The 24,731-nt window shown below is 36.6% G+C and overlaps 8 protein-coding genes and 2 pseudogenes across 10 annotated transcripts; 3 read left to right on the top strand and 7 right to left on the bottom strand.

The window, feature by feature from the left end:
- Window positions 1–1,986: 1,986 nt before the first annotated feature.
- Window positions 1,987–2,442, bottom strand: LOC147944979 (S-protein homolog 2 pseudogene; annotated as a pseudogene). Its single transcript, XR_015598129.1, has one exon. The product of XR_015598129.1 is annotated as an S-protein homolog 2 pseudogene (transcript).
- Window positions 2,443–4,159: 1,717 nt separating this feature from the next.
- LOC104746041 (DNA-directed RNA polymerases II, IV and V subunit 9A) lies at window positions 4,160–5,716 on the top strand. The gene is made up of 4 exons (XM_010467425.3): window positions 4,160–4,455; window positions 4,694–4,769; window positions 5,178–5,336; window positions 5,463–5,716. Exons 1-4 carry the CDS (start codon window positions 4,427–4,429, stop codon window positions 5,541–5,543), a joined length of 345 nt encoding a protein of 114 aa, XP_010465727.1. The 5' UTR covers window positions 4,160–4,426; the 3' UTR covers window positions 5,544–5,716.
- Window positions 5,654–6,722, bottom strand: LOC147944978 (bifunctional TENA-E protein-like). The gene is made up of 3 exons (XM_087451427.1): window positions 6,504–6,722; window positions 6,180–6,397; window positions 5,654–6,105 (listed from the first exon to the last, which is right to left on the bottom strand). Exons 1-3 carry the CDS (start codon window positions 6,684–6,686, stop codon window positions 5,790–5,792), a joined length of 717 nt encoding a protein of 238 aa, XP_087307553.1. The 5' UTR covers window positions 6,687–6,722; the 3' UTR covers window positions 5,654–5,789.
- A 205-nt stretch (window positions 6,723–6,927) lies between these two features.
- Window positions 6,928–9,537, top strand: LOC147944977 (ubiquitin-conjugating enzyme E2 32-like). Its single transcript, XM_087451429.1, has 5 exons — window positions 6,928–7,250; window positions 7,698–7,829; window positions 7,932–8,016; window positions 8,202–8,365; window positions 8,812–9,537. The coding sequence occupies exons 1-5, from the start codon at window positions 7,140–7,142 to the stop codon at window positions 9,247–9,249; spliced, it is 930 nt and encodes a 309-aa protein (XP_087307555.1). The 5' UTR covers window positions 6,928–7,139; the 3' UTR covers window positions 9,250–9,537.
- A 562-nt stretch (window positions 9,538–10,099) lies between these two features.
- On the top strand, window positions 10,100–12,265 carry LOC104746044 (B3 domain-containing protein At3g17010-like). Its single transcript, XM_010467429.2, has 4 exons — window positions 10,100–10,326; window positions 10,974–11,265; window positions 11,368–11,696; window positions 11,787–12,265. The coding sequence occupies exons 1-4, from the start codon at window positions 10,228–10,230 to the stop codon at window positions 12,051–12,053; spliced, it is 987 nt and encodes a 328-aa protein (XP_010465731.1). The 5' UTR covers window positions 10,100–10,227; the 3' UTR covers window positions 12,054–12,265.
- A 178-nt stretch (window positions 12,266–12,443) lies between these two features.
- Window positions 12,444–14,058, bottom strand: LOC147944976 (universal stress protein PHOS32-like). The gene is made up of 3 exons (XM_087451431.1): window positions 13,728–14,058; window positions 13,228–13,337; window positions 12,444–12,798 (listed from the first exon to the last, which is right to left on the bottom strand). Exons 1-3 carry the CDS (start codon window positions 13,909–13,911, stop codon window positions 12,601–12,603), a joined length of 492 nt encoding a protein of 163 aa, XP_087307557.1. The 5' UTR covers window positions 13,912–14,058; the 3' UTR covers window positions 12,444–12,600.
- Window positions 14,059–14,273: 215 nt separating this feature from the next.
- Window positions 14,274–18,683, bottom strand: LOC104746046 (uncharacterized; annotated as a pseudogene). Its single transcript, XR_015558003.1, has 13 exons — window positions 18,283–18,683; window positions 17,783–17,969; window positions 17,628–17,700; window positions 17,366–17,513; window positions 17,165–17,274; window positions 16,717–16,857; window positions 16,506–16,647; window positions 16,279–16,404; window positions 15,532–15,695; window positions 15,359–15,433; window positions 15,059–15,200; window positions 14,665–14,964; window positions 14,274–14,571 (listed from the first exon to the last, which is right to left on the bottom strand). The product of XR_015558003.1 is annotated as an uncharacterized LOC104746046 (transcript).
- A 141-nt stretch (window positions 18,684–18,824) lies between these two features.
- On the bottom strand, window positions 18,825–19,805 carry LOC147944975 (protein high chlorophyll fluorescent 107-like). Its single transcript, XM_087451430.1, has 3 exons — window positions 19,661–19,805; window positions 19,336–19,512; window positions 18,825–19,252 (listed from the first exon to the last, which is right to left on the bottom strand). The coding sequence occupies exons 1-3, from the start codon at window positions 19,757–19,759 to the stop codon at window positions 18,926–18,928; spliced, it is 603 nt and encodes a 200-aa protein (XP_087307556.1). The 5' UTR covers window positions 19,760–19,805; the 3' UTR covers window positions 18,825–18,925.
- A 55-nt stretch (window positions 19,806–19,860) lies between these two features.
- On the bottom strand, window positions 19,861–22,391 carry LOC104746047 (protein high chlorophyll fluorescent 107). Its single transcript, XM_010467432.3, is given in 5 exon segments — window positions 19,861–20,242; window positions 20,374–20,433; window positions 20,701–21,006; window positions 21,099–21,242; window positions 21,366–22,391. Coding segments are annotated over 5 exon segments (1,383 nt in total). The 5' UTR covers window positions 21,954–22,391; the 3' UTR covers window positions 19,861–19,957.
- Window positions 22,392–22,513: 122 nt separating this feature from the next.
- Window positions 22,514–24,366, bottom strand: LOC147944974 (putative pectinesterase 67). The gene is made up of 5 exons (XM_087451428.1): window positions 23,967–24,366; window positions 23,644–23,806; window positions 23,349–23,555; window positions 23,024–23,271; window positions 22,514–22,937 (listed from the first exon to the last, which is right to left on the bottom strand). Exons 1-5 carry the CDS (start codon window positions 24,215–24,217, stop codon window positions 22,772–22,774), a joined length of 1,035 nt encoding a protein of 344 aa, XP_087307554.1. The 5' UTR covers window positions 24,218–24,366; the 3' UTR covers window positions 22,514–22,771.
- Window positions 24,367–24,731: the final 365 nt, after the last annotated feature.

Raw genomic sequence — 24,731 nt, 5'->3', positions numbered from 1 at the left:
GTCCCAAGTTGGAACTAGTGTAATTTTGGATACTATTCGATAATATAATAAAATAATATTTTTTTTGAAACTCCTTTATAAATATATTGTCCTATCAATAATATATGTTAATAATTATATAAAATTATCTAAATATATGTATATATCTACACATTAATTTTTATTGAAGTTTATTTTTAATATTTTTACTATATAAAATTTTTTGAGTGCTATCTTCAAAACATGATAATTGTTATTTTCATTGTAATTGATTTTATAAAAATATTAGTTATAAAGATTAAATCTTATTTTTAATAATTTTTACCAAATTAGGAAAGTCTTTCTATAAATTAATAATTATTAATTATCGATAAATTAAAACCTATATAAATTAATAAAATTTCATGGTCCCAACTTTATTAATTTATAGAGGTTTTATTGTACTTGGATATACATTAGAGCCATGTCTAATATCGTTTATGATTTGTTTCAATATATGAAATATATGATGTTATATTAAAGGAAACCTCATCACGGCTAATAAGTGTTCGTAAAAATAAAACAAAAAATAACAGTGTTTTCATTGGAAAAAAAAGGGTGTCTTCTAGTTTTAGTACGTTTTTATAAAGTAATCTGTTTTTTAGTACGTATACTATTTATAATAGGGAAAGTGGGTGGTGTGAGATTGTGAGAGAGTGTGTGAACGTGAGTGTTTGTGTGAGTGTGGTGAGATGGTGAGAAACAGTTAGAGAGAGTGTGAGTGCGTGTGTGAGTGTGAGAGAGTGAAAGAGTGTGAGAGCGAGCGTGTGTGTTGTGAGACAAAAATTATTTTTTTTTAATATTTTATTTTAAATATATTTTATACTAAAACTAATATATGCAATGGTTTTGTACTCTGTACACATTATTAACTGTAGATGTTTGTACAGATGCTTATACACATTTTGTTTTAGTAATTTCAAATATATTTTCATATCAATAATGATATATACAATGTGGTTCTGTACAATCATATGTACATATTATTAAGATGTAATTTGTTTATTTTTAGGTTTTAGATATCTGTACAGATATGTGTAGAGTTAATAAGCTGTACAGATACAAAATTTGTTGTATTTAACATTATCAAATATATTTTCATATCAAGTGATATATGTAATGGTTGTGTATAAATATTTACACAAATTATTAAGTGTACAGATGTAATTTGTTTATTTTTTAGGTTTTTAGATATCTGTACAGTTAATAGGCTGTACGGATATAAAATTTGTAAAAAATATTAAATATTATCAAATAAAATCATCAAACAAAATGCATATCAAATTATAAAGAAAAAAGTATAGATTTTTTGTATCTGAAAAAAAATTAGAAAAAAAAATTTATATAATCAAGTATTTGAGTAATTAAACATAAGGGGTATGCCATTTAAAAAAAAAAAAAAAAAAAACTTAAAGTCTCGCATTGCTACAGTGAGAGACCGACTATTTTTATAATTGTGAATAGAAAACATACTAATTTCTTTATTACTTCCCAAAAACGTACTAAAAACACAAATATCCCAAAAAAAAAACGGAAACGATATCAAATGTTGGTTTCAAAGAAAATGAAGTCTAAGTCAAATGCCCATTGAAAGACTCGGTTACGGAAGTCTTGGTATCCGATAGTAATAGTTTCAGAACTTGTGATGGAAGCAATAGGTTTAATCATGCTGTGTGTAATTTGGAGATCAAGCCAAAAAAGCTATCCACTCACCCTATTAGCATCAGAGCGAGATCAAGAATAAAGGAGGAAATTCACTTCTTTTGTGTATCTTTCTTACTATATGGTACATATATCTGCTTATGTAATAATTTGTTTTCAAAGTTTCTGTATGACTTTGTAATTTTGATTTGATATCAATGAAATTAGAAGGAAAAAGAAAAAAAGAAAAAAACGAAATACTTTTATTGATTGTTGTCTATGAGAGAACTACAAGAAGACGACATTGTTAAACTGTTATCAAAGCAACTAAGAATTCCAAGGATGACAAACATCATACAAATTAGTGTCTTTGTTTAATTTGCAAGCTCCATTTTTGTGGATCTTCCAATGACAATTTTTACATCCAAATTTGGCGAATTCTCTGTCTCTGCTCTGTTTGTAGATATCGAAATAATGCATCTCATGTTCCCATCCAAAACTGCAAAAAAATAAAGTGCCTCCAAAAATACTGGGTTTGAAATCAAACGACCACATTCCATTTGGTGGCATAGTCGAGACTCCAAAATCATCGTTTTTTGATTTACAATGATACCACAACAAAGGACCACCAAGATCATTATGTATAAACACTGTTGTTTTTGGGTTGTCGAAACCAGTTGTAGGAACCCTAGTATTTTGAGCGCCATATATCAATACTACATTAACACAAATATTCGTGATGATTAAGAGAGCAGCAAATTCTAGTAGAGAACCCATTTTTTTTTCTTTGTAATATGAAAAAGAATTGTATATGAATGTGGATGACTACTCTTTCACTCAATATTCACTTATATATACAATTTTTCAAGTACATTTGGAAAAAAACCTTGGAGTGTGTAGTTATTTACAACCACAGCCATTGATATTAAATATTAAAATTATAATTAATTTAATTAATATTAAAATTCTTTTAGTCAGATTTCCGGAGGAAGATCTCAGCCGATATTTTCCATCGCAACACGTTGATTTCAAATTACTTTCCTCCTACAATATATGTTAAAAATTCAAATTAAAGAAACAAATTTAAACGCCAAAAGATAATCAAATTCCTAGCATATCTGCATATTCCAAGAAAAAACAGATTATAGTGATTTTCTTTCTAATTAGTTACTTAATTGGATTTCTTTCTAATTATCTCTACACACTCACTTTCTTTTCATCCTTTCATAGCTTAATAATATTACTTCTACTTTAATTTTATCTGTATTTTTGAACCAAAAAAAAAATTACTTATACTTTCTTCACTAATATCGTTTGTGTTTTTTTTTTTTCTACCTTAGATTGTTCGATCCATGCATCTCTCGAAATAGATTTCTGTGATTATAATTGTCTTCTTTATATATCAAGATCAATATTTTCTAAACATATTTACATTGATTTAGTGACTCAATAGTCAATATAATCAGTTTTTAGCTAAATCTTCAAGTTTAATATGTTAGCTTTGATAATTATGATCGCTACTAACATTTTTTTCATTTATGTGATGTATAAGAATCAAGTTAAGAGAACCATAAACTTAAGATTTCCGAAATCTAAATTACATTTGACTGAAATTGGATTAACACATGATTCACCATTGACCTTCAATTAATCTGCTGGGATGTGTATTTGTCTCAATTCACATTCCAATTATTATAAATCCTAGCTCGGGAATGTTTTTAGTTTGAATCAGAAACAACAAAAAGCCAAGAGAGCTTCATGCAATTGGAAAACGAAATTCAGATAACCAAAAGCTCACATCTGTAACTGTAAAAATTTAGAGTACAGACCTGAGAGATTGTGAAATGTTGGTTGGTCTTTGCTGGCGTAAAGAAGAACATCATCACCGACCTGATAACGGAGAAGAATATTAGTATGTGGTCTGTGATCAAATCAAATTTAATAATGAAACTAGATATTCACCGGCGGTACATACACCGAAGGGCTATTTTTTAAATAAAAATAAAATGTTATTTGTTTTATAGATTAACTATATATATATAACTAATATTTAATTTGTATTTTTTAAAATGTACAACCTTACAAATATATATATATATATTAGTTAGTGTAGAAAGTATTTTGTTTGAGGTTTATTGTTTTATATTATAGGAACTATAACATACAATTAAATAAGTTGTGATTTATAGAAGGAAAATACTGTGTGTGTTTATAGAATTAATTTCTATTGTTTGTAAAATTGGAAACTTAATATTAATTAAATTAATCATAAACTTAATACTTAATATTTAAGGGAGTGGCTCCTATTGTTTTGGAAATTTTATTAAGATGGAAAATCTTGTTTTCCAAAATTGAAATTTAATATTAATTAATTAAATGAAAAACAAATTAATAATTAATGTCAATGGCATGCTTGTAAATAGGTATAAACTTCATGATTTATTTTATAAATGTCTCCAAAAATGTATATATAGATGTTATGATGGTTATCTTTTATAATAGATGAAAAATATATAGTCAAAAGTATAATCTTTCTGTGTAAATATATTTCTCATAGCAATAAAGCCTAATAAGTCAGGCCCAATAAGCTTAATTGAGAACTACCGTCCCGTCGGGAGATCACTACTATAGTACATACTCTGTTGTTGTTATACGAGAACGACGATCTCATCTTTTTCTTTTCCCAAACGAGCCCGCCAGATATTTTTCTTTGAGCCTCCTCTGATTCACTTCTCGACCTAAATTTTTCTCGACTGATTCAGCGAAGATGAGTACTATGAAGTTTTGCCGCGAATGGTAAAAAAGAAAAAAGCACTCGGCTCTCATCTCGTTAATGTAGTTTTTTTTGGAATTGCACCGTACCTTACTTAGGTTGTTTTTGTGCATTTATTGAAGTTTTTGTTATGATGTTTTTGCTTCCTCTATCGAACCGTCCATGGTTGTTGATTTCGCCTTAAAAGCTCTAACCTTTGTTCGAATTTTGTTTATGGGGTCGTCTTTGATTGTTGTTTTCTGTTTTGATTTTTTCGTTCAGTAATAACATTCTGTATCCTAAGGAGGACAAGGAGCAGAAGATCCTCCTCTACGCTTGCCGTAATTGTGATCACCAGGTTTATAAAGCTTTTTTTTTGTGTGTGTGGAAAAATTAGGGTTTTTTAGCATTCAATGAAGTGCACATAATGTGAGTGGGACTTATTGCACAATTAAGAAACTTTAGTGATTTGGGATTCCTTAGTTTTCACCAACTTCTCTATTTATCTTACTCCTTTAATTAAGGCTTATCAAGCAAGTTCGTTCTTATGGTTTTAGCTTTCTAGTGTTGTGTTCTGTATGAATACTTTGAAGGGACTCTTTAGCTTGTGGAAAGGATTAGCTTATTGATGATAACACAAACTGCATGCGTGTAGTTATTGACATTTATTTAAGCTGCATTTTGTCATCTTGTTGTTACAAATTATTAGATTGGAATTGTCCTCAACGATCATAATTTATACTTTTTTGGGGGCACTGGCTTGCAGGAAGTAGCTGATAATAGCTGTGTGTACAGAAACGAGGTTCATCACTCTGTAAGTGAACGAACTCAGATCCTAACGGATGTGGCTTCTGACCCTACTCTTCCCAGAACCAAGGCTGTGCGTTGTGCCAAGTGTCAGCATAGCGAGGCCGTCTTCTTCCAGGTATAACTATCTTATTTCGATAACTATTGGTTATATGCTACATCTTCTCTGTTTGTTCCCCAAAACGTATTCTCAAATTTTGTCTACCGCCCGAGAATTTTAACATAGCTATCATTGAATGTGCAGGCTACGGCTAGAGGGGAAGAAGGAATGACATTGTTCTTTGTCTGCTGCAACCCGAATTGTGGTCATCGCTGGAGAGAGTAGATAGCTTTTATAGCTTCAATTGTTCAATCATCCACCTATGCTTTGATAAGTTCTTATGAGTTTAGGATATTGATGTTAAAAGTAGTTACCAGTAAGTGTAAGATGTGGAATGATGGGAACAGCGCTACTTAGTCGTGTTATGAAATCATAATCCCAACTCGTGTCACACCAAACATAAAGATTGAAACTTGTTTCTCTTTGGGAACTAAAAACAAACGAGAAAAAAAACTGAACCCAAAACATTAGCTAATCTCCTCCACGGCTCATCTCCCAGAACGCGACCTCGTATTCAAGAACACGTACAAGCACATCTTCAGCTTCAGCCAGAGCTTCACCAGAGGCATTCTCCAGACACCGTTCAGCAATGCTCTTGACAGAAGAACAATACTGTTTAAACCCATCATTGCCCCACCGATGACAAGCACCTGTAAGCTCCACAGGGGTTTTGTTCCCGTCTTCTAAACAGTGAGCAAAGCTCTCTTGATACACTGCTTCAGTTGCCCAGAAAGCTGTCATCATCACTGAATACTTCACCTCATTACTCATCAGAGCTTCCAGAAACCTTGAATAAACAAAGCGAAACTTACTAGTCTCTGATTTCAATTTCAACTCAGGCAACAATATAAAATTCAGTACCTGAGATATTCTTGATTAGCCTTTTGAGGCACAACGGTCGAGAAGTCAACATCCCATTTCGATGCTTCTGTTTTAAACCATTCGATTTCACCGTTCAACGATGCCATACCACCAAGAACCACTTCCATATCGGAACTCTCGCCGGATTCTTTACCGGCTCTGATCAACACACTCGCTACAAACGGCACGAATCCTCTCACGAACAGATAATCTTGCCCCTGCAACACACACACACACACACAAAACAACGTCGTTTCAATTCAAAGTCTTCAGATTCTTGCTTTGTTTTCATCAGTAAATTACTAACTACAGTAATAACAGTACCAGCCAAGTTCTGAAGGACGAGAGATCAACGGATCCGTCGCGGATCGAGACGACGAAGGCATGACGTGTAGCCGCCGTGTAAATCGAACGGTGCTTATCAATCCACGTGTCGATCACCCCTCTCTTCTCCATTTGCAATTGCTTCTTCTTCTTCTCACTTCTTACAAGAATCTTTAAAGTCATCGGTCATCTTTTGTCAACGTTTTGACTTTTTATTGTAGTCTGTAACGTGCACGTTTTAATGGGCTTTAAAGAAATGGCCCAAGGCCTATTAAAGTCTCCCACAACGATAAGTTAATGATTTCTTCTAAATCAACGGTGATTAAAGACACGCTGGCCTATTCGTAGATGACGTGAGAAAATCTGAACCGTTAAGATGCTTGGGATGACTAATAAGTTTACTATTCAGCAGACAGCAATGGTCACGTCACTTATCCTATAGTTAAAGAGTGTGTGACGTGGATAATATTATTTTTCTAATTATATACTTCTGTTTTATTGTAAATCAATCTCTCACCTCCTCGAAGCTGTGTCCGAATTCTTAACTTCGTGTATTTATTATTTTTATCTGTAAAGACGAATTGGGCCGAGCGACGGATTTGCACTTTTCCGGCGAGATCTGTTGGGCGAGATAAGATGGCGGATGAGAGGTATAACCGGAAGAATCCGGCTGTGAAGAGAATTTTGCAGGAGGTTAAGGAGATGCAAGCAAATCCTTCTGATGATTTTATGTCTCTCCCTCTTGAGGTAAACAACGTTTTCTTATACTCACCTTATCTCCGGTTCGAGAATTTTTTGAGATCGGAGATTTTTATTTTTTTCTTCTGGAGAGAAGATCCCCCTCTCTTGATTCAGTTTCGTTTGTGTTTCTAATTCGAGATTAGGTTAACTGGAATTAGAAATTTGTAAATCTGCTCTGAAGCTTGATTAACTTGTTAAGCCTCATTAATTAATGTTTCGCTTTCGTACTTGGATTTGTGTTTCTATAGATCTAGGTATGGTGTGTTTGTGCTGTTTTGTATCGTATCATTGTGTATCTGTCAAGACTCGAGAGTGATGTTGTTCTGTTGCAGCTGTCATGCTAGTTCTGTGATCGATATAGATTGTGTGTGCAAATGTTATAGCTTTTATTTACAAGTTTTTGTGTTATACCAAATAGTTTTTACATGATTCATTTTTCTGTTCTAACCTCAGGAGAATATCTTTGAATGGCAATTCGCTATCCGTGGTCCTGGTGATACTGAATTTGAGGGCGGGATTTATCATGGGAGGATTCAGCTGCCTGCAGATTACCCTTTCAAACCTCCTTCATTCATGTTATTGACTGTAAGGATCTTTTTACTCTTTCTTTTACTCATAAACACACACATGTTGCAAGGGTAAAGGGAGAGTCTTTATCTAATGAATCTCTTTACTTTTGTTTTTCAGCCTAATGGTCGCTTTGAAACCAATACCAAGATTTGTTTGAGCATTTCAAATTACCACCCCGAGCATTGGCAACCTTCATGGAGTGGTAAAGTCATGGACTTTTTATATTTTTCATTGATCCTTACACCAACACCATGTCACAAGATAACTTATATCTTAACTGTTATGTTTTTTTTTTATACAAGACTACATAACACTTGTAATTTACACCATGTTGAACTGTATATCATCTCTTTGCTCTTATGATTTAGCTTTTTTTTTTCTTTGCAGTTCGTACTGCTTTGGTGGCTCTTATTGCATTCATGCCCACAAGTCCCAATGGAGCACTGGGCTCTGTAGATTATCCAAAGGAGGAGAGGCGTACACTAGCCATTAAATCACGTGAGGCACCTCCCAAGTATGGCTCTCCTGAACGGCAAAAAATTATTGATGAGGTATAGTTACTCAATCCCCACTCGAACACCCTTTTAAGTCTTGTGCTTATGCTTAATATTCTGGTGAAATTATATGAATTTGGCTATATGTTACTGTTTCCCCATTGTAAACCTTAGGCATAACTGTTGGTCAAAATTTAGGCTTGCATATCTCTAGCGGTTAAGGTCTAATGTTTGCTCAAAGAGTATCTGCTTAGTTTTTACCGCATCACAGCTGCTATTGTCTGCATACAATAAAATGTGGTGCGATTCTACTTAACTAAACAAGTAGCACCATTTTACAGACTACTATTGGTTTTAGACAAAGATAGTGTTAGCTAACTCCTTTTGGTTTAAGCTCTTGACCCTTTCTTCATGTATTTTGATATGACTTAAGTTTCCATCCTAAAGTCCATCTTCAGTTTTAGAAACAACTGAACTAATCATGTCCTTTTTAATAATCGCAGATTCATCACTACATCCTTAGCAAAGCAACCGTGGTTCCAAAAGCCATTCCTCTTGAATGTAACCAAACACCGTCTACTGATACAGTAGCTCAGTCCCAAACTGAGCCACAGGAAGCCATAACGGTAGTGGAAGAGCTATCCATCGCTACAACAGACACCATAGTTGCTGATCAAATCATAGAAGAGACACCTGAAGCAGTCACTGCAGCAGCTAATGTGGTTCCTGCTGCAGCAGCATTAACAGCGGTTGAAGTTGCAGACAGAGCTTCTGTAAGTGGTGAGCAAACAACGGTAACCAGAAGAGCAGCTCAGAAGCCAGTCGATGACAGACTATTCACGTGGGCTGCGGTTGGGCTCACAATCGCAATCGTGGTTCTTCTCCTGAAGAAGTTCATACGATCAAGTGGTTACGGTGCTGGGTTTATAGATCAGTCCTGAACTCTATAATGAACATCGTCGATCTAAAGGTAAAAGTCAAAGTTGATCGATGGATGAAAACATGAAAAGTTAATCCTGCTTTTGGGAAAAGGTACCGGTGGTGTTTAATGTATAAATATGATTTAAAAGTGCATAAAATTGGGTATATATGTGTGAAAATCGTCTTGCAATTTAGTTGATAGATTCGATTATTAACTTGTGAGTCACAAGTTGTGACAAAGTTAACAACAATATGTATTTTCGATTTGGACACCAACTACTTTAAATTATACAGCAAGCTTTTTGTTATTTGAAATCTGAATTATTTAATGTAGTCAGTCTATTGTGTGTATTTTTTACATTATAAGTTACAGAAGGATACGGTGGTGTGATTGATAGAGTGATCTCATCATGTACCGTAGTATTCACTTTTCTGTTTAGAAAAAGCTTTAACTTTTGACCTTTGACTGTGTAATAAAAAATAAGTTACCGAAGGTTGAATGTAAATAAATGTTCGTAAAACAAAAAATCAAATAGAAATTAACAATATAGATATCATCATAGGTACTGTGACAGTACTACTGTGGCAAAAACAACACACAAAAGTAGTAAGTTTGAAGTCTACGTCCTTTCTCCCCAGAGATTCTCAGGTACTAAAACCAGCAAAAACACTGCTTTTGCGTGTCTGTGAAGACAGTTTTAAAACAGCTCTCTTGTCTCTTCTATCTTATTACCCTTTTAACAAAATATAACAGAAATAATCACTTGGGGGTAATACATGAATGCTTTTTTCATCATCAACACCTTTGTTTTGTAGTAAATGAAAACAAGGCAAACTATACATATATTACTGACTTTGACCATTCCTAATATCTAAGTGAGTGAGAGAAAGAGAGAGAGATAGAAAGAAGTTAGAAAGTGAAGAGGTTTTGAGAGAGAGAGAAAGAAGTCGAAAGTGAGGAGGTTTTGAGCGAGATAGAAGGAGAAGAGATAAGAGAGATGGGTTGGAACACTGGTTTTGATCTGATTAAACAAGAAAGGAAGAACTTGGGTTTCTTCAAGATCTTTCAGAGTGCAGATTTGTCATCTGAGTACATGGTAACTTTGTTCTCAACCTCATATCATGCTTTTAACGTTGTTCTTGATAGCTTTCTTTTTTCTGAAGGGTGGAATGTTTTTGTTCGTTGTGTTTAATGGGGTTTCCACGGTTTTAGTCTTTTGGTTTTCTCTTTTCTTTAAAAGGTTTTAAGTCTGTTTATCCTCTGGATCTCTGGATCTCTGGATCTTTACACTTACTGAGTTTGAAACGTTGAATCTGTTGGTTCTTTGGTGTTTAATGTTTAAATCTTCATGTTCTGTGTTTGTAAAGTTAAATCTTGTTTTAGGTTGGTAGAATCTTTGGGCTCTCTTTGTTTAAAACGTTGAATCTGTTGGTTTTCTGCTTGTTTAATGGTTCTTAACGTTAAATCTTTACTGCTTGAAAAGTTGAATCTTGTTATCTTTTTGGATATTTTCACTAGCTTTTCACGTTAAGTAAGTTTCTCTTGTTCACCTCTTCACTCAAAAACATAAACCTTGTTGCTTCTCTGTCTGTATGCTCAGATCTATCTTCTTTGCTTTTCTCTATGCAAAGATTGTTTTATGATAAGACTGAAAGAGTGAAACTTTGGCCTCTTAAATTGTTTATGTAATTTGACAAAAGGATTGAACTGTTAGTAACATTCTTCGTTGTATGGTCAAAACAGAGAGCGTTTCCATACAACTTCATGAGCAAAATCTCTAAGAAAGACTTCTCTTACAAGATGGTGATAAGAGCGCAGTGGGGAAAGTCTTGGAATGTAGTAGTCTCCAAGAACACGAGATACTACTACATCGAGAAGCGTGGATGGGATCAGTTTGTGAGTGACAACTCTTTGGGAAGAAACGAGTTTATTACTTTCATTCACAAAGGGAAGATGATCTTTAATGTCTACATCTACGAGCAGAACTGCATGGAGATCCTCATACCTCGAAATCTCCTGTCAATGGACTCTTCTAGTAAGCTTTTGTGCTTTGTAAATCACTGCTTTATGAAACAGAGAAGTTCAAGAAGAAGAAGAAGAAGAAGACTAAATCTTTTTGCTTTGTTGATGAAAACAGGTGGAGAAGGACAACGCAGCTACAAAGATGTGAAGAAGGAAAATGAGGAAATGGATGAATCTCCTGGACGAGTTGAGATCAAGATAAGTAAGAAGAAAACTGAAGAGACCAAAACATCCAAGAAGAAGATGTTGAATAAGAAAGTGAAGAATGGTACGGAAAGAGGTGAGTCTTCGAGAGGAGTTGAGCTTAAAGCTATGAAGAAGAAAGGTGAGGCTTCCATATCATCAAAGACTAAGAAGAAGAGAAAGAGCAAGAGCAACAAAAAGGTCATTGATGGTGTTCCAGAATTCGAAATCACCATTAAGAAATCATACCTCAAGTTCCTGGTAAGATTTTAAAAACAAAAGACTTGAATGAACAATACTATACCACACAGTTTTATGTATTGATATGTGAATCTCTGATTTTTATTTCAGGCAATCCCAAAACAGTTTGTGGATGATCATCTCCCACAGAAGTCTAAGATGTTCACGATTCGTCACCCAAATGGGAAGTCATGGAAGGTGCTTTGTTTGGTGAGGGAGGTTCGGACAATCTTCTCAGGTGGATACTCGAAACTGGCTAGGGAGTTCCCTATATCGGTTGGTGACAAATGCAACTTCAAGCTCATCGACACCTTCGAGTTTGTGCTAGATATCCCCAAGAAGACTAGAGAGGAGACCACTCACTGCATGATCATTTGAGGAATGAATGTTTTTTAAGTGTCTTTTGCTTTCTTATCTATGGAGACTGTTAGATCACTTTTATGTATTTATGACGGTTAAGCTTATTCTGTTCTGCTTTGTGTGTTTGTTGTTTCCTTGAGAGTACTCTTTAGCTTATAATTTATGTTGAACTACGATGTGATGAATTCTTAGGATTATTATGCAAATCTATATCAATCTTTATGCTTCAATCGTTTCCTTCAGCAGAGACAAGTGAAGGCATGCTTTGTCTTTAACAAATTTAACAAAGTGTGTTGTTGTAATTTGTAAACTAAGGTTGTCACTGGTCAAGTGTGATTCGTTTCTCTTACAAAAACAGAAATCATTAATTCATTATAATGAGAAAAACACATTTGACATGATTGAATCTGGTTCAAAACTCAAAAGAGTCTGTATTTATTAGAAGATGAAATGTTTTTTACCCATACAGATGAACAATACACCAGTCACACAACAGTTAACAATACAAATTCCGACCATGAACACAAATATACGGTGGTTATTTAGAAGAGTTCTCCGACCAAACTCAGATGTGACCCTTCACAACGGTCACAGGGCATGCAACATTGTTCACCACATGGTTGCTCACGCTTCCCATGATCATCCTCTTAAGGCCACCAAGGCCTCGGTTACCCATGACAAGACTTGAGAGGGGAATCTGTTCAGCTGCTGCACAAATCTTCTCACGAGGATCTCCCCAGTATATCTTCATCACTACTGTAATCTGTCCATGTTTCATAAAAGTTGGATCTTAGTTTAACAGGAAACTAACACTTGTTGTAAAGACATTCATATGGATTGGAATGCAGTTTTTCCAAATTTTACAAGGCAACAAAAAGCTTTCAAAGAACTTTTGAACAATACTATGATAGGTGTAACATATTATATGCCAGCACAGTTGCAGGTTATTCAATACGGTATAGACCTAACCACTCCTCAAATCATACGTATAAGAAGAGTAATAGAAGTCAGATTGATTAGTACAGAACATCAAGGATATAAACTGTTTCTTCCAAGTTATCGTTACTCTTTAAGTTCAGGTCTTGTTATGTCAACATTAGCAAACAAACTACAAGTTTGAAAGGATAAAAGAGTTTCAAGCTGCAGATAGGGTTCATGGACTGTTCTTTTGAAAGAAGAAGAAGGAGCTTACAGATTTCTCCCTAGAGGCAGTGTTGAGAATGTCAAGGGTTTGAGCATCTGGCTTCACAGCATACTTCTTCATCACAGCAGCATCAGAGAATTCACTCAGCGGAATATAAGCTGAAAAAGTTACAAACACAAATACCAGAGTCAAAACAACAACAAGATTGAATACAGAGATGTGAAGAAAGGGTTCATACAACATGAATTCACGATCAACTTCTAATGAAACAGAGTCTTTTCCAAATTTAAACATGCAAAATCACACATAAACCAATTGTAAATCAAATGATGCATGGAGTAAAGCTCAGGTCAGGTTCTGTCAACACAAATTAACAAACAAGATCATCAGAAAAGGATCTAAACAAGTGTCATATCGTATACCTTAAAACCAAAAAAAAAAAAAAAAAATCATAAGTTAATCATCATCGATCACGATTTCTATCATGTCCAGGAAGCAACACTAAAAGGGGGAAAAAGGAAATTGAGAGAGATTGAGAAGGTACGTACGTGATCCAACGGTCTCCCAGAGCTGCATCTCGCCTTCCTCGTAATGCATATCGTGAGCTATGGTGATGAGGATGAGATGATCGCCATCACGAACCACGTTATCGATCGCCCAGCTCAAAGCCTTCTTGCTACAATCCGAGAAATCCACTGCTACTCCGATCCTCCGTCCACCACTCTCCGCCATAGTCTCTCTCTCTCTCTCTGTATACCTTTTTCTGTGAAAGCTGATTTGATTCTCTCTCTCTCACTCGAAGACAAAAATGAGTTATGAAGAGGAAGAAGATGGAACTACACTAAAGTAATATTGAAAAATCAACGATTTAATAATTATAATTATTCGCTGTAATGCTGTCCAACGATCTGGATACATCCTGACCGTTGGTTGGAGTCCACGACCGATCGCGGCCATAGGATTAAAACAGCTCACATAAACAGTGGGTGAATAGAAAAATATCTTCACGGAAGCAAAAAACTGTAACGGACAAAACAATGGTGGAGTCTGGGCCCACCATCTTTTCAAAACAACGGTCCAAAGCAAACCAAAAGTAAACTAACAACACTCAATCTAAGTCACCTTCTTAACTTAAAACAAATCTCTCCCACTCGTTTAAACACGGTCTTGTTTTAACAACTAATCATGATAATAATTTTTTTTTTTTTTTTTAAATAGATGTTACAAAAATAGGTAGAGCTTTTAAATCTTGAGAGCGCGCGTGATTTCCCAGCAAATCGCGTCCGTGTCATGAGACAACCGAAGGCCGGAGACCGAGTTCCGATTACCGCTGCTTGCTAATGTCACTAGGAACCACTCATTCTCCAATGACGGATACATTAGCTGATAATCCTGAGACAAGTTTTACATTGCTTTTATCTTACCGCCATAGATTAACAATTTTAAAATATACACAAACATAAGGAAAAGGAATTGTCTTGTTACCTCTGGGAGGTCATAGAATTCATCAGCAGATATCTGAAGTATAGCTGATGCTGATTGACCCGTACACCATGCGTATAGTTTGGTTTCCTCGTCTGCAAGTGTTATCGTTATGTGGAATGTTCTCACTACTTCCGATCCTGCGTTACTGTTGCAGCTTACTCCGCAGAAGCTACATCGCAGATTCCCTCCATGCGATGATGCTGATGATTCTTCATCTATGAAATGCCCACAAACGCTATGCCATAATCTGGTGTTGATGTTATGGCATTGGTCCATCTCTTTCAGCTTAACCCGACAAATCTGTCCCCCCAAAAAAAAAAACATATGAGTGACATGTTCAAAAGGAAACACATATAAGAGCTCTGTTGTGAACCATTTAGAAAGTGAGACGTACGTTTATTGCAGGTTTTCTCTGTTTTGAAATTTGGGAGAGCGTAGAGATTTTGCGAAGACAAGAAGAGGTCAGAAATGCAGGCAAGCAGCTAAGGTTGACGAATGCAGCTTTCTCGTCTTTCTCATGCCATAACAACTCAAGGCTGCTCAACCAAACAAGAATTCCTTTAATGTTTAAGCTAAATCAATAAAACCAATACATACTGAAACTTATTGACGAGTATTCCATTCAGGTTTGAGATAAATCAGTTTGTCAATAGTGATGGATAGCTCTCACTTTCAAAGCAAGAGAGACTCGTACCCATTCTCTTTTGTGACTTTGCAGGATAACCCAGACACGTACACGACATGACCAACCCCTAACCTTCCCAATGACCTGGAAACCATAAAAATAAACAGCTCATTAAACAGAATATTCGAGGCTCCAAATTGCTGTCCAGCTGAAATTTTGGAATTCACAGAACAGTTTGATACCAGTAACTAGTAAAATGGAGCTTTGCCCATATTGCACCAGTCGTGTCCTCAATTTTCAAAGAAAACACCACTCCTGTGGTATTTGGATCATAACATAATATATCTGTTACGACACCATAGAGACTGATGCCAGTGGTTTTGTCGCGAATGTCCGTTATAATCGTCTGCAGAACTTCAACCAAGGAGAGTAATATTAGCAGATGCAGCTAAGCAATAGAATCAAAAATAATGGCCAGAGCAGGCTTTACGTATGATCTAAAAACATATAGTCTCTTCGACCATTGGTTCTTTCCTTATGTTACTAGGCCTAAGAAGCAGTGAATTCCTAACAGAGATCATACTGTGCACACAAGTAAAAGACAAGCAAAAATGTAAACGTTATGAATGAAGTTTGATGTTGGAACGAAAACCAGTAAATGACATGCAAAGAATAGGATTTGTAGCGATATGGACTTAGATTCAGTGTGAAGTTGTGAACCATGGAATTGTGGAATAACCTACCCTGTTACATGATTTCTAAACAGAATGTGCACAGAAAAATAAGCCACCAATTAGACACAGGATTGATTGATATATATCTAAAAAGATACTGCCACACTTTCAATATAAAACATTCCAATCACCGCATGGGATTTTGAAAACTTTACAAAAACCTATTACCATACACCCATGAAGTTAAGCCTCTAGATCTATAAACCATCTGTTGATAGCATGCTTGAATATAATGGTATCTCAACTTCTACTCACCTGAAAAGGATAGTTACTATAGTCTGTAGACCCCTCGGCATCACGAGGCAATGTCACCTGCGAAACTCCGCCTGAACCTGGCAGTTTAGATCCTTGACACTGATTTTGGGTAAATGCTACACAAACCTGAAGAAGAAGAAAAATACTCACTCATTGGTGACATAAAATTTCAACGTAAATATCTGACCCAGAAAAAGAGGAGTGACAAAAAAAAAAAGTTCACCCACCCGTTCCTCTTGTAAGGTTAACGGCACTAGATAAAGATGTGTTGCACTACCATATTCAAGGCAAAACTCATCCTTTCCGTCCACTGCACTCTCTTCGAGACTAGAAATATAAGGTCTCTCAAGCCCAAGCAAACTTCCCACACTGAAAACGAATCTGTAAGAAGGGGTTGGTAGAAAAAAATAAGGTAGAAGCAACCAGCCATGAGCTTACCTCAGAAGGTTTGCCAAAATGACCTGATCTCCCCACAAGACAAATTTTAACCTATCACCGTCACCATCTACAAGTTCAATTTGCCTTCTATGTGCAGTACTGAACTTGAGTTCAGATTCCAGAGGACCTATTGATTCAATCCTGCTCCCAAACCAAGAGAGGAAAATGCAATATTACTTTAGAATAAACAGCCAATAGAAGTTAAGTTCACTCAATCTCTTAAAACACATACTTTGTACACTGTACATCCTTTTTTAAGAGGTACTTTATGCGTCTTTTAACAATTTTACTGATATCAGTGATACTCGTTATTACTTCCAAAAGGTTTTCATCTGATAAATCTAATTACTGTAATAGTGTTTACAGTTTCTGGAAACTGTTTGCAACTAAGTACGTTACTTTTACAAAAATCAGTATTCAGTGATATCACACGCATATACTCTCTTACCTAGCATACAAAGAGTATGAAGTTCCATTGTTGAAAGCTTCAAGAGAAACAGATGAGAAAGAATCGGAACAAAATTGAGCTGCTATGAGGATTGCATCATCATCTTGGTCCTGCAGTATTTGAAAGTCAGGTAAAGACTAAACCATTCTTTTCTGTATAAAATTTCATACAGAAACTGTGATGTGTTAGCAGAAACCAAACCTCATCTAGCAAAATGACAAGATACTCTGTTGGAAGTAACCGTGGAGTGCCAAACCCTTCTCTCGCGGTACGAAGGTAGCACCCAGTGAGCAAAACCTCTCTGCCTTTCCCAAGAATCCCATTTGGTGTTTCCACCAACTCATAATACCTATACAAGAGGCATTAGATGCTTATAAGAATCTCTATACATGCATCAGAAACAAACAGTCAAACTCATCTCAATCCGATATGATGATAAATTATCTCTACCGAATAAGCATACCTGCGATGTAGATATAAATCAATGGTGTTGGAGCTCCAAAAATCCCCTAGTGTAAGCATGAATATGTTTGTACCTGAAATAGAATTTCTATTTAGATTGATAAACCACTTATTGGGGCAGAGGAAATGAAAATGCTGCCAGGATTTGATAGATACCAGGAAGAACATCGGCATTAATAATAACAGCTTCCAATACGCTGTTCATGGACAAAAAATTCTACTCATAAATAGAGTCTATAGTCACAGTGTTAGCTAGTCTTCTTCTTCTGTGACTCTTCTTCAACTGAACAATGAGTTCCGGCTTCTTCTTTGACATTCCTGGTTTGTTTTGCTCCTGCCATGCCTACAAAAGAAAACACTCGAGAATTAAACGGATAAACATCCAGAATCAACTACCGAATCACACTACATAACAAGGCTCAATAACACTACATCCAGAATCAAAAGTCAAAGCTATATCTCATATAGTCATATTACACTGTTCAATCTCATTGGCCAAGCTGCGAAACGATTTCTCAAAAAAAAAAAAAAAAACAGACAAAAACGTTACAATGTTTACAATCACACAACCTTATCAAACCTAAGCTTCCCCCTACCACAAACCCCCAATCGAAAAGAATAAATCAAAATCGAAGTATGAGAGAGATTAGCAGCACCTGAGAGAGATCGGACAAGAGAATCGCGGCAGTGACACCGCTCGAATAAGCGGTACAGGTTTTCAGAATACGCGAGGCAACCCAGCCCCAACCCGGACCGCTAACCTCAGCCGTGGCTTTACTAGGATCCTTCTTGCTCTCACTTTCCTCATCGTCGTCTTCTTCCGATGAAATCACCGTTCTGGCGTAGTCGATGAACGCCAGAAATGGATCTACGACTTCTTCCTGGCCATCGATTTCAATGAACGATGCTCCGTTTGTATCCCCCATCGGAGCTCCGGTTCCAATTCAAAACCCTAGATTTGCCGTTACTGAAATTGCCCGGGTCTTCCAGGGATTCAGAACACCACTTGTTATACTTTCGCGGGGAAATTAATTTAAAACTAAAAAAAAAAATCAATTCGCCGGTAATTTCCGAAATCAGGTTAATCTTATATGTCATAAATTTAATTTTGTTTTTTTAACCAAAAAAGTCCTACTTTTAAACTCTTTACACATTTCACCACTATATTTTTATCTTTGATAGTTTTGAAACCGGAGAATGAGACAATTGCTATATTATCATTCTTCTCAAAATTACACATTCGATCCTTTATCTTTACACCGCCCCAATAAATGTCCCTCATATTTTCTCAAGCACCATTTATTCTCTCCCTCTAGTGAATCTCTCTAACCTCTTAGAATCAAGATTAACGTCCAGCTTCGAAGGATCCAAAGACAGCTTCTCGCGTAAAAACGCATCAAGGTTAAACCCACTCCCAGTTTCAGTGTCCTCGCGTCCCACAGAGCTCTCGGTTTGCTGATTAGATTGGCTATCTTTGGTTCCGCCCATGTTTCTAAGAGTAGTAGTTAACCTGGTGTTGTCATTGTTCTGACCAAAGTTCAAGAGCCTTTTAACGGTGTCTAAAGCCGGGTCGATGATATCTAAGAATCCTGTGACCCACGAGGCATCATCAACAACCTCTGTCCGCTGTTTTGCAATGAAGAACAAGTGAATATAAAGTCTAAAGGAAGATTCTGCTATAATTCAAGAATATGTGTACAAGAGCTTACTTGTTGGAAGTAGAGGTTACGGATTTCTTCAGCACGTTCTGAGTCTCCTTGATCCTCCTCAAGTTGTGCCCATGTCATCCATGTAACGTAACTTTGTGAGTTAATGTTCAGTGAAGATCTGAATAATCTTCTTGCTGCTGATAAGTTTCCTGCTCTCTGTTCAAGAACTCCCCAAGCCTGTAGAGACAACGAATTTGTTTCAGCATCCTCCAATAACATGCTAATGTTTTAGCAAACTTGCCATATTGCCTCGTTTTTTCAATGCTTACGTTCATTCGCTGAGAGGACACATAAAGTTACAAATGAAATATTTTATTAGTTATACCTGTAGACAACGAGAAGCACTTTCGGTATTTGCATCAATGGAGAGAGCTCTTTGGTAAAGTTCTCTAGCTGTTGTTGTGTTTCCTTCTTTCCATTCCATCCAACCCCAAGCCTAAACCGGAATACACTTTCACCAATCATTTCCCCTTCCATACACAATTATAAAGACTCTTGAATTCGCTAGCCAGATAGAACTGGGTAAAACCAATGTCTACTAAGTAAATGGTTTAAGTTTTATTTACAACTTAAAAACCAATAGAAGCAAAACCTATTGACCAAAACTATTTGAGCAGATCGATCATGTAAAGAGCAATCAAGCTGAATCTTGTACACTTACAATCCAAACAGGTTGATGTCTAGGATCGAGCTCTGATGCTCTTCTTAGTAAAGCCCGGGCAAGATTAGCAGATGAGTGTTTGTACTCCAGTAAGCCAAGAGACTGAAGGAGAACAGGGTCTCTAGGATTGAGCGCATGACCTATCTTCAGGAGCTTTCTTCCACGCTCAACATTACCTACTCCAGCTTCAAACACCCCCCACACGTGCCACGCAAATCTATTCTTGGGGCTTGCCTGGACAGCTCTCTATGGGAAAAAAGTGTGATTAGAGCCTGAAGCTTTCACATGTAGTAAGTCATTCCTGGATAAATATACAGCCTTTGCTGCTTTGACCTCATTGTGAATGGGATATATAAAAAAAACGATGTAGCAGTTACCTCAAAAAGCTTTCTAGCAGCTGGGTATCTTTCCTGCTGTATCTCCAATTGAGCCCATGCCTGTTCATAAGAATGAACATTAGTGAGAAAAGAGAAGCTCATTCATTGTTAACATCTAGATACAAGCAACCTTTTGAAACTAAATCATGTGACTGATAAGGAGAAGACAGGGGAGGCCAGAATTAGGTGTCATGAATATGGCACTAGCACAGTAGCATTCTCTTTTTACACAATTATCAAAGAGGATTAATCCTAGGGTGAAACTTATTCGAATGGCATTGTCCTATCAGCTCTTATCACAGTCATCTGATGATGCAAAACACTTACCAACCAACTGGCACAGCTCTTCGAATTGCATATAGTGGCCTGCTTGAACAGGTACCTTGCCTGTTCATACCGACCAGCTTTGGCTTCCAACAAGGCAAGTGTTTGGTAGATATACTCGTTTCGGCCACAAAACTTGAGGCCTTTGGCTAACAAATTCCTAGCTTTACTGATATTTCCTTGTTTTATCTCTAGATTTGCCCATCCATGCCAAGCTGCTACATGCTTCTTGTCAGCCACCGTAGCTGCATCAAACAATTCTCTCGCTCTTCTTACATTTCCCAACTTTTTTTCCAGGACAGCCCAACACTGTTCCAAAAGAAAAAGGTATATGATATGCATGAGAAACAGAAAGCTGCCTTCAAGTCTTATAAGCAAACTGCTTTAAAACCATGTAGCACCTGCCAAATGTATGCATTCTCTCCTTGTGTAGATTGACACCCTTTCTCATACACGATCCGAGCTTCCGCTAACTTGGATTGTTTGCTCAGTATCTTCCCTAACGCCACGTATGGTCTCCCATCCTCCGGCCAGTAAGCTATGCACTTAAAACCCAACAACACAGGATTAGTTTTAGTAGACGTCTTACTCCTTACATTAAACCTCTCTAAACTATACAAAGAGTCACTAAACTCGAGAACCAGAATTGAATGATAAAGCGATGTTACCTTCTCCAGTATCTTCTCAGCGTCTCTGTATCTGAAATTCCTAGCCAGAACCTTTGCTCTGTACAGAGATAAGTCCAAATTCACCGCAAGTGGCTTCTCTTGAGCCCTAGCAGCAGCCGCGGCTGAAGATGAAGACGACGACTCCGATCTCTCCGGCTCAAACATGGGCATCTTCTTCGCTATATTACTCAGACCAGCATCGATCCTCGCTGGATACTTTTTTCCCTCTTCGTCACTAGATTCCTTATCGGAATTCTCCAACAACGGCCGTCGAACTACCAACACTCCCTCCGTGTTAGATTCATCTCCCTCTCCCTCGCCGTTCGCAAATTCCTTTTGTTGCGATGATGATACACCTGAAGAAGACCTGTCGACGACTGCACACAGAGACGTGTTCTTAGATGAGTACGGAGGATGCGTGAGAAACGATTGACCGGAGATTCCATGGGTTCCGATATGGATCTTTGCCGGTAATTTACAGAGATTCTCGGGAATTTGAGAAGGAGCGAGAAACAAGAGAGAGAACGAAGAAGTATTCGCTTGAGAAGGTGATGAGGACGATGAAGTCGGGACGAAGAAGAAGTGCATTGTTTTAAAAAAGCTTTTAACCGATAAAACCGTTTGCGCGAGCTTTCATGGAGGAGAGACTCAGACGGAGAAGGAAGCTAAGGCGGGCTCGGGGAAGAAGAAGATGATTCTTTAAATGACGAAGCTACCCCTAAAGTAACATAAGCTTTCGTGTATCTTGCATTGTTACATTAAGGGTGATTCGGGCATTGTTTGGAAGATACTACTGTGCAATATCCGGCCACGTTTACTAAAGTTTTGGATGGCTTTAGCTGAACTGGATTTCAGTGACACGTGGTCACATATTATTGGGTTGAAGCTGTGAGGGAGATTCTTAGCCAGAGAGAACCTATACACTCTGGTGCGGTCAAGTACATGATTAAGTTCGTAGTCATCCAATCATATCTCGTCTTAGATAAGACCAAAACAAAGAGGTCATGACATGGTCTGCTCTGCTCACTAATGAAAAAAAAGTTAAAATCATTTTCTAATATTCAGTTTCTTTTGAAAAAAGTTAATCTACAACCATTAAAATATTTCAATTTGGAATTATTTGTTTTAATTTTAGGTTACATAAATTATTAAAATGGAAACTATCTTATATATTAATGTGTGCAAATAACACAAGAGTTTCCGATAACTCTACAACATTTTAGAGTAGAACAGAAAAAGAAAAGAAAAAAAAAACAAAAAAAGAGAGAAAACTGTCTCGTATAAAATACCGTCGAAGAAATTAAAGATGAAGTCTTCTTTCTTCATATATGTTTGTTTTGTTTTTGTTTTCCAAGCCACACCAAAATGCGATACGCCAGAAGCCAAATGGGACAGCATAATGAACTCTAAGACTTGTGCTGAAGCCAAACAGGGAGCCAAGAAGTTCCATCAATAAAATCAATGGACAAGAAAGACTCAACTTCTTGTTTTGTAAGCTCTTTGGCCCAATCAGATCTTTGTTGACTCTCAGCTCCTGGTCCATGACACTTATACTCTCCATGGTATAGATTCCTGATAAATCTCAAGAATATTAATACATTAACTAAATATTGTACTCGTCGAAATTAGGTAAAAAGTTAATTAATCGAAAGACTAACTCGGTAGAGCCGTCGTAACTCCAGTTGGTCCAACCATGAGGGACAACGGTCTTGGACAAGTAAGTTTTGGCAAAGATGACTCGAGAATAAGGTCCTTTAGCCCGGCCCAAGTAAACCTCATCAATTCCATACACTTTGCCTCTTATGAACACATAACCCGTATGTTCATCTGCGCTTTCCCTATGGTGAGCTGTGATTGACCCGTACGGTTTCACCCTCTTGTCCGATATCACAAATATCTCACAATTCTGTAACGATATCAGAAATTAATTTTCTATTAGATACGCTATGATTTAGATAATATGTATAGTGAGGAGAAACATACGTTGAAAATGGAAGTTGCACGACCAAAGATGAAGTCGATGGAGCCTTGGATGTAACACTGATGGTAGTAATGTCTACCTTTGTTATCAAACAAAGTGTTGTGCAAGCTGTAGAACGCACAATGGTAAAACGCTACTTTGTCAGCAGCCACAAACGCTGCAACCGATTGGTTCTCAGACGTGAATGCCATTCCGACGGGTGCATCATTCTATACATTCATAACATGCACGAATGTTATTATTTGACGTAATTGAAAAGAAAAACAAATTTCAAATATCTACAATTGTTATACGTACTCTGATGCTGATACCAAAAGCGACAAAGTGATTAGCTTCAACTTTGAAAGTGGCTGAAGCAACATTGTCGTTCGAACTTTGCGAAGATTCGATCACCGTTTTGCCTTTTCCATTACCCCTCATGAATATGAAGGGCTTGTTCTCCGGAATGTGCACTCTCTCCCTTTTTCCCAAAAAAAAAATACGAAATCAGAAATGTTCTATTAGTTAGTATATATTGGATTTCTCTGACTTGGTCATATATATGCATATATAGCAAGTTTTTGGGCATATCAAAAACTTTTAAATGGTTAAACCTCTTAAAAGTAGATATATATACATACTTGTAGATTCCTTTACGGACATGGACGATAATCCAATTGGAGTTACCAACAGGGACAGCATCAATAGCCTTTTGAACCGAAGTGTAGTCTCCTTTGCCTTCAATATCGACAATTATCGATCTGTTTGTTGCGATTTTTTCAGTTAGAAGTGGCGCATCGAATTTAGTCATTTGCATTGCTGATGCGTCCGAACCCCATACATACATTACAACTAGGGTTAGGACAAGGATCATTGCTATTCGATGATCCATATTTTCTTTTTTCTTTTTTGTCGTTTTTCTTGGGGTTTCTAATTTTCTTTTTAGAATGGAGATGTGAGAAAGATATTATATGGGTGAAAGAAGAGGTTTAATTTAAGAAAACAAGTTTTTAAATTTAGGTTTGTTCGTTGTGTTTGTTTAGTTTTGGGAGGTAAGGGATTTTGGAGGAAGAAATTGGTTTTTACTTAGAATGTTTTGTTTTTATTTTTAGACATTTATTATTGATTAATGGACGATAAATACTTTGAAGTATATTTCTATCTTTGGTATTTAGAATGAAGGAAGATTGTGATTGTTGTGTGTAATGATGATACACTGTATAAACCGCTCATTCATTAACGTAATCAAAAGAAGTACCTCACTCAGGACTCAGGAGCCATTAAAATCTCAAGAGAAACGGTCCTCATTGCTTATACCCTACAAAACATCCAACTGAATTTATATTTGGCATTACAAGATACTAGGAAAGCGACCGTGCGTTGTCGCACGGGGAGGTGAAATCCTA

The sequence above is a fragment of the Camelina sativa genome, chromosome 5, assembly GCF_030686135.1.
Source record: "Camelina sativa cultivar CO46 ecotype springtype chromosome 5, ASM3068613v1".
NCBI classification, from domain to species: domain Eukaryota; kingdom Viridiplantae; phylum Streptophyta; class Magnoliopsida; order Brassicales; family Brassicaceae; genus Camelina; species Camelina sativa.
Note: the sequence above shows the minus strand (reverse complement) of the source record. Positions and strands in the feature narration are given on the sequence as shown.

Coding starts and splice junctions, on each gene's coding strand:
- LOC147944978 (XM_087451427.1), bottom strand. CDS start 6,686: ATGACTTTAAAGATTCTTGTAAGAAGTGAGAAGAAGAAGAAGCAATTG. Junction 6,398..6,503: donor CGTCCTTCAGAACTTGGCTG/GTACTGTTATTA, acceptor TGTGTGTTGCAG/GGGCAAGATTATCTGTTCGT. Junction 6,106..6,179: donor GCTAATCAAGAATATCTCAG/GTACTGAATTTT, acceptor TGTTTATTCAAG/GTTTCTGGAAGCTCTGATGA.
- LOC147944976 (XM_087451431.1), bottom strand. CDS start 13,911: ATGGCGGAGAGTGGTGGACGGAGGATCGGAGTAGCAGTGGATTTCTCG. Junction 13,338..13,727: donor CTGGGAGACCGTTGGATCAC/GTACGTACCTTC, acceptor TAACTTTTTCAG/CTTATATTCCGCTGAGTGAA. Junction 12,799..13,227: donor CTGCCTCTAGGGAGAAATCT/GTAAGCTCCTTC, acceptor AAACATGGACAG/ATTACAGTAGTGATGAAGAT.
- LOC104746044 (XM_010467429.2), top strand. CDS start 10,228: ATGGGTTGGAACACTGGTTTTGATCTGATTAAACAAGAAAGGAAGAAC. Junction 11,266..11,367: donor CCTGTCAATGGACTCTTCTA/GTAAGCTTTTGT, acceptor TGATGAAAACAG/GTGGAGAAGGACAACGCAGC. Junction 11,697..11,786: donor AATCATACCTCAAGTTCCTG/GTAAGATTTTAA, acceptor TTTTTATTTCAG/GCAATCCCAAAACAGTTTGT.
- LOC147944975 (XM_087451430.1), bottom strand. CDS start 19,759: ATGGAATGGAAAGAAGGAAACACAACAACAGCTAGAGAACTTTACCAA. Junction 19,513..19,660: donor GTGCTTCTCGTTGTCTACAG/GTATAACTAATA, acceptor TTGTCTCTACAG/GCTTGGGGAGTTCTTGAACA. Junction 19,253..19,335: donor GTAACCTCTACTTCCAACAA/GTAAGCTCTTGT, acceptor ATTGCAAAACAG/CGGACAGAGGTTGTTGATGA.
- LOC104746041 (XM_010467425.3), top strand. CDS start 4,427: ATGAGTACTATGAAGTTTTGCCGCGAATG. Junction 4,456..4,693: donor ATGAAGTTTTGCCGCGAATG/GTAAAAAAGAAA, acceptor TTTTTCGTTCAG/TAATAACATTCTGTATCCTA. Junction 4,770..5,177: donor GCCGTAATTGTGATCACCAG/GTTTATAAAGCT, acceptor ACTGGCTTGCAG/GAAGTAGCTGATAATAGCTG.
- LOC147944974 (XM_087451428.1), bottom strand. CDS start 24,217: ATGGATCATCGAATAGCAATGATCCTTGTCCTAACCCTAGTTGTAATG. Junction 23,807..23,966: donor GTCCGTAAAGGAATCTACAA/GTATGTATATAT, acceptor TTTGGGAAAAAG/GGAGAGAGTGCACATTCCGG. Junction 23,556..23,643: donor CTTTTGGTATCAGCATCAGA/GTACGTATAACA, acceptor ATGAATGTATAG/AATGATGCACCCGTCGGAAT.
- LOC147944977 (XM_087451429.1), top strand. CDS start 7,140: ATGGCGGATGAGAGGTATAACCGGAAGAATCCGGCTGTGAAGAGAATT. Junction 7,830..7,931: donor CTTCATTCATGTTATTGACT/GTAAGGATCTTT, acceptor TTTGTTTTTCAG/CCTAATGGTCGCTTTGAAAC. Junction 8,017..8,201: donor TTGGCAACCTTCATGGAGTG/GTAAAGTCATGG, acceptor TTTTCTTTGCAG/TTCGTACTGCTTTGGTGGCT.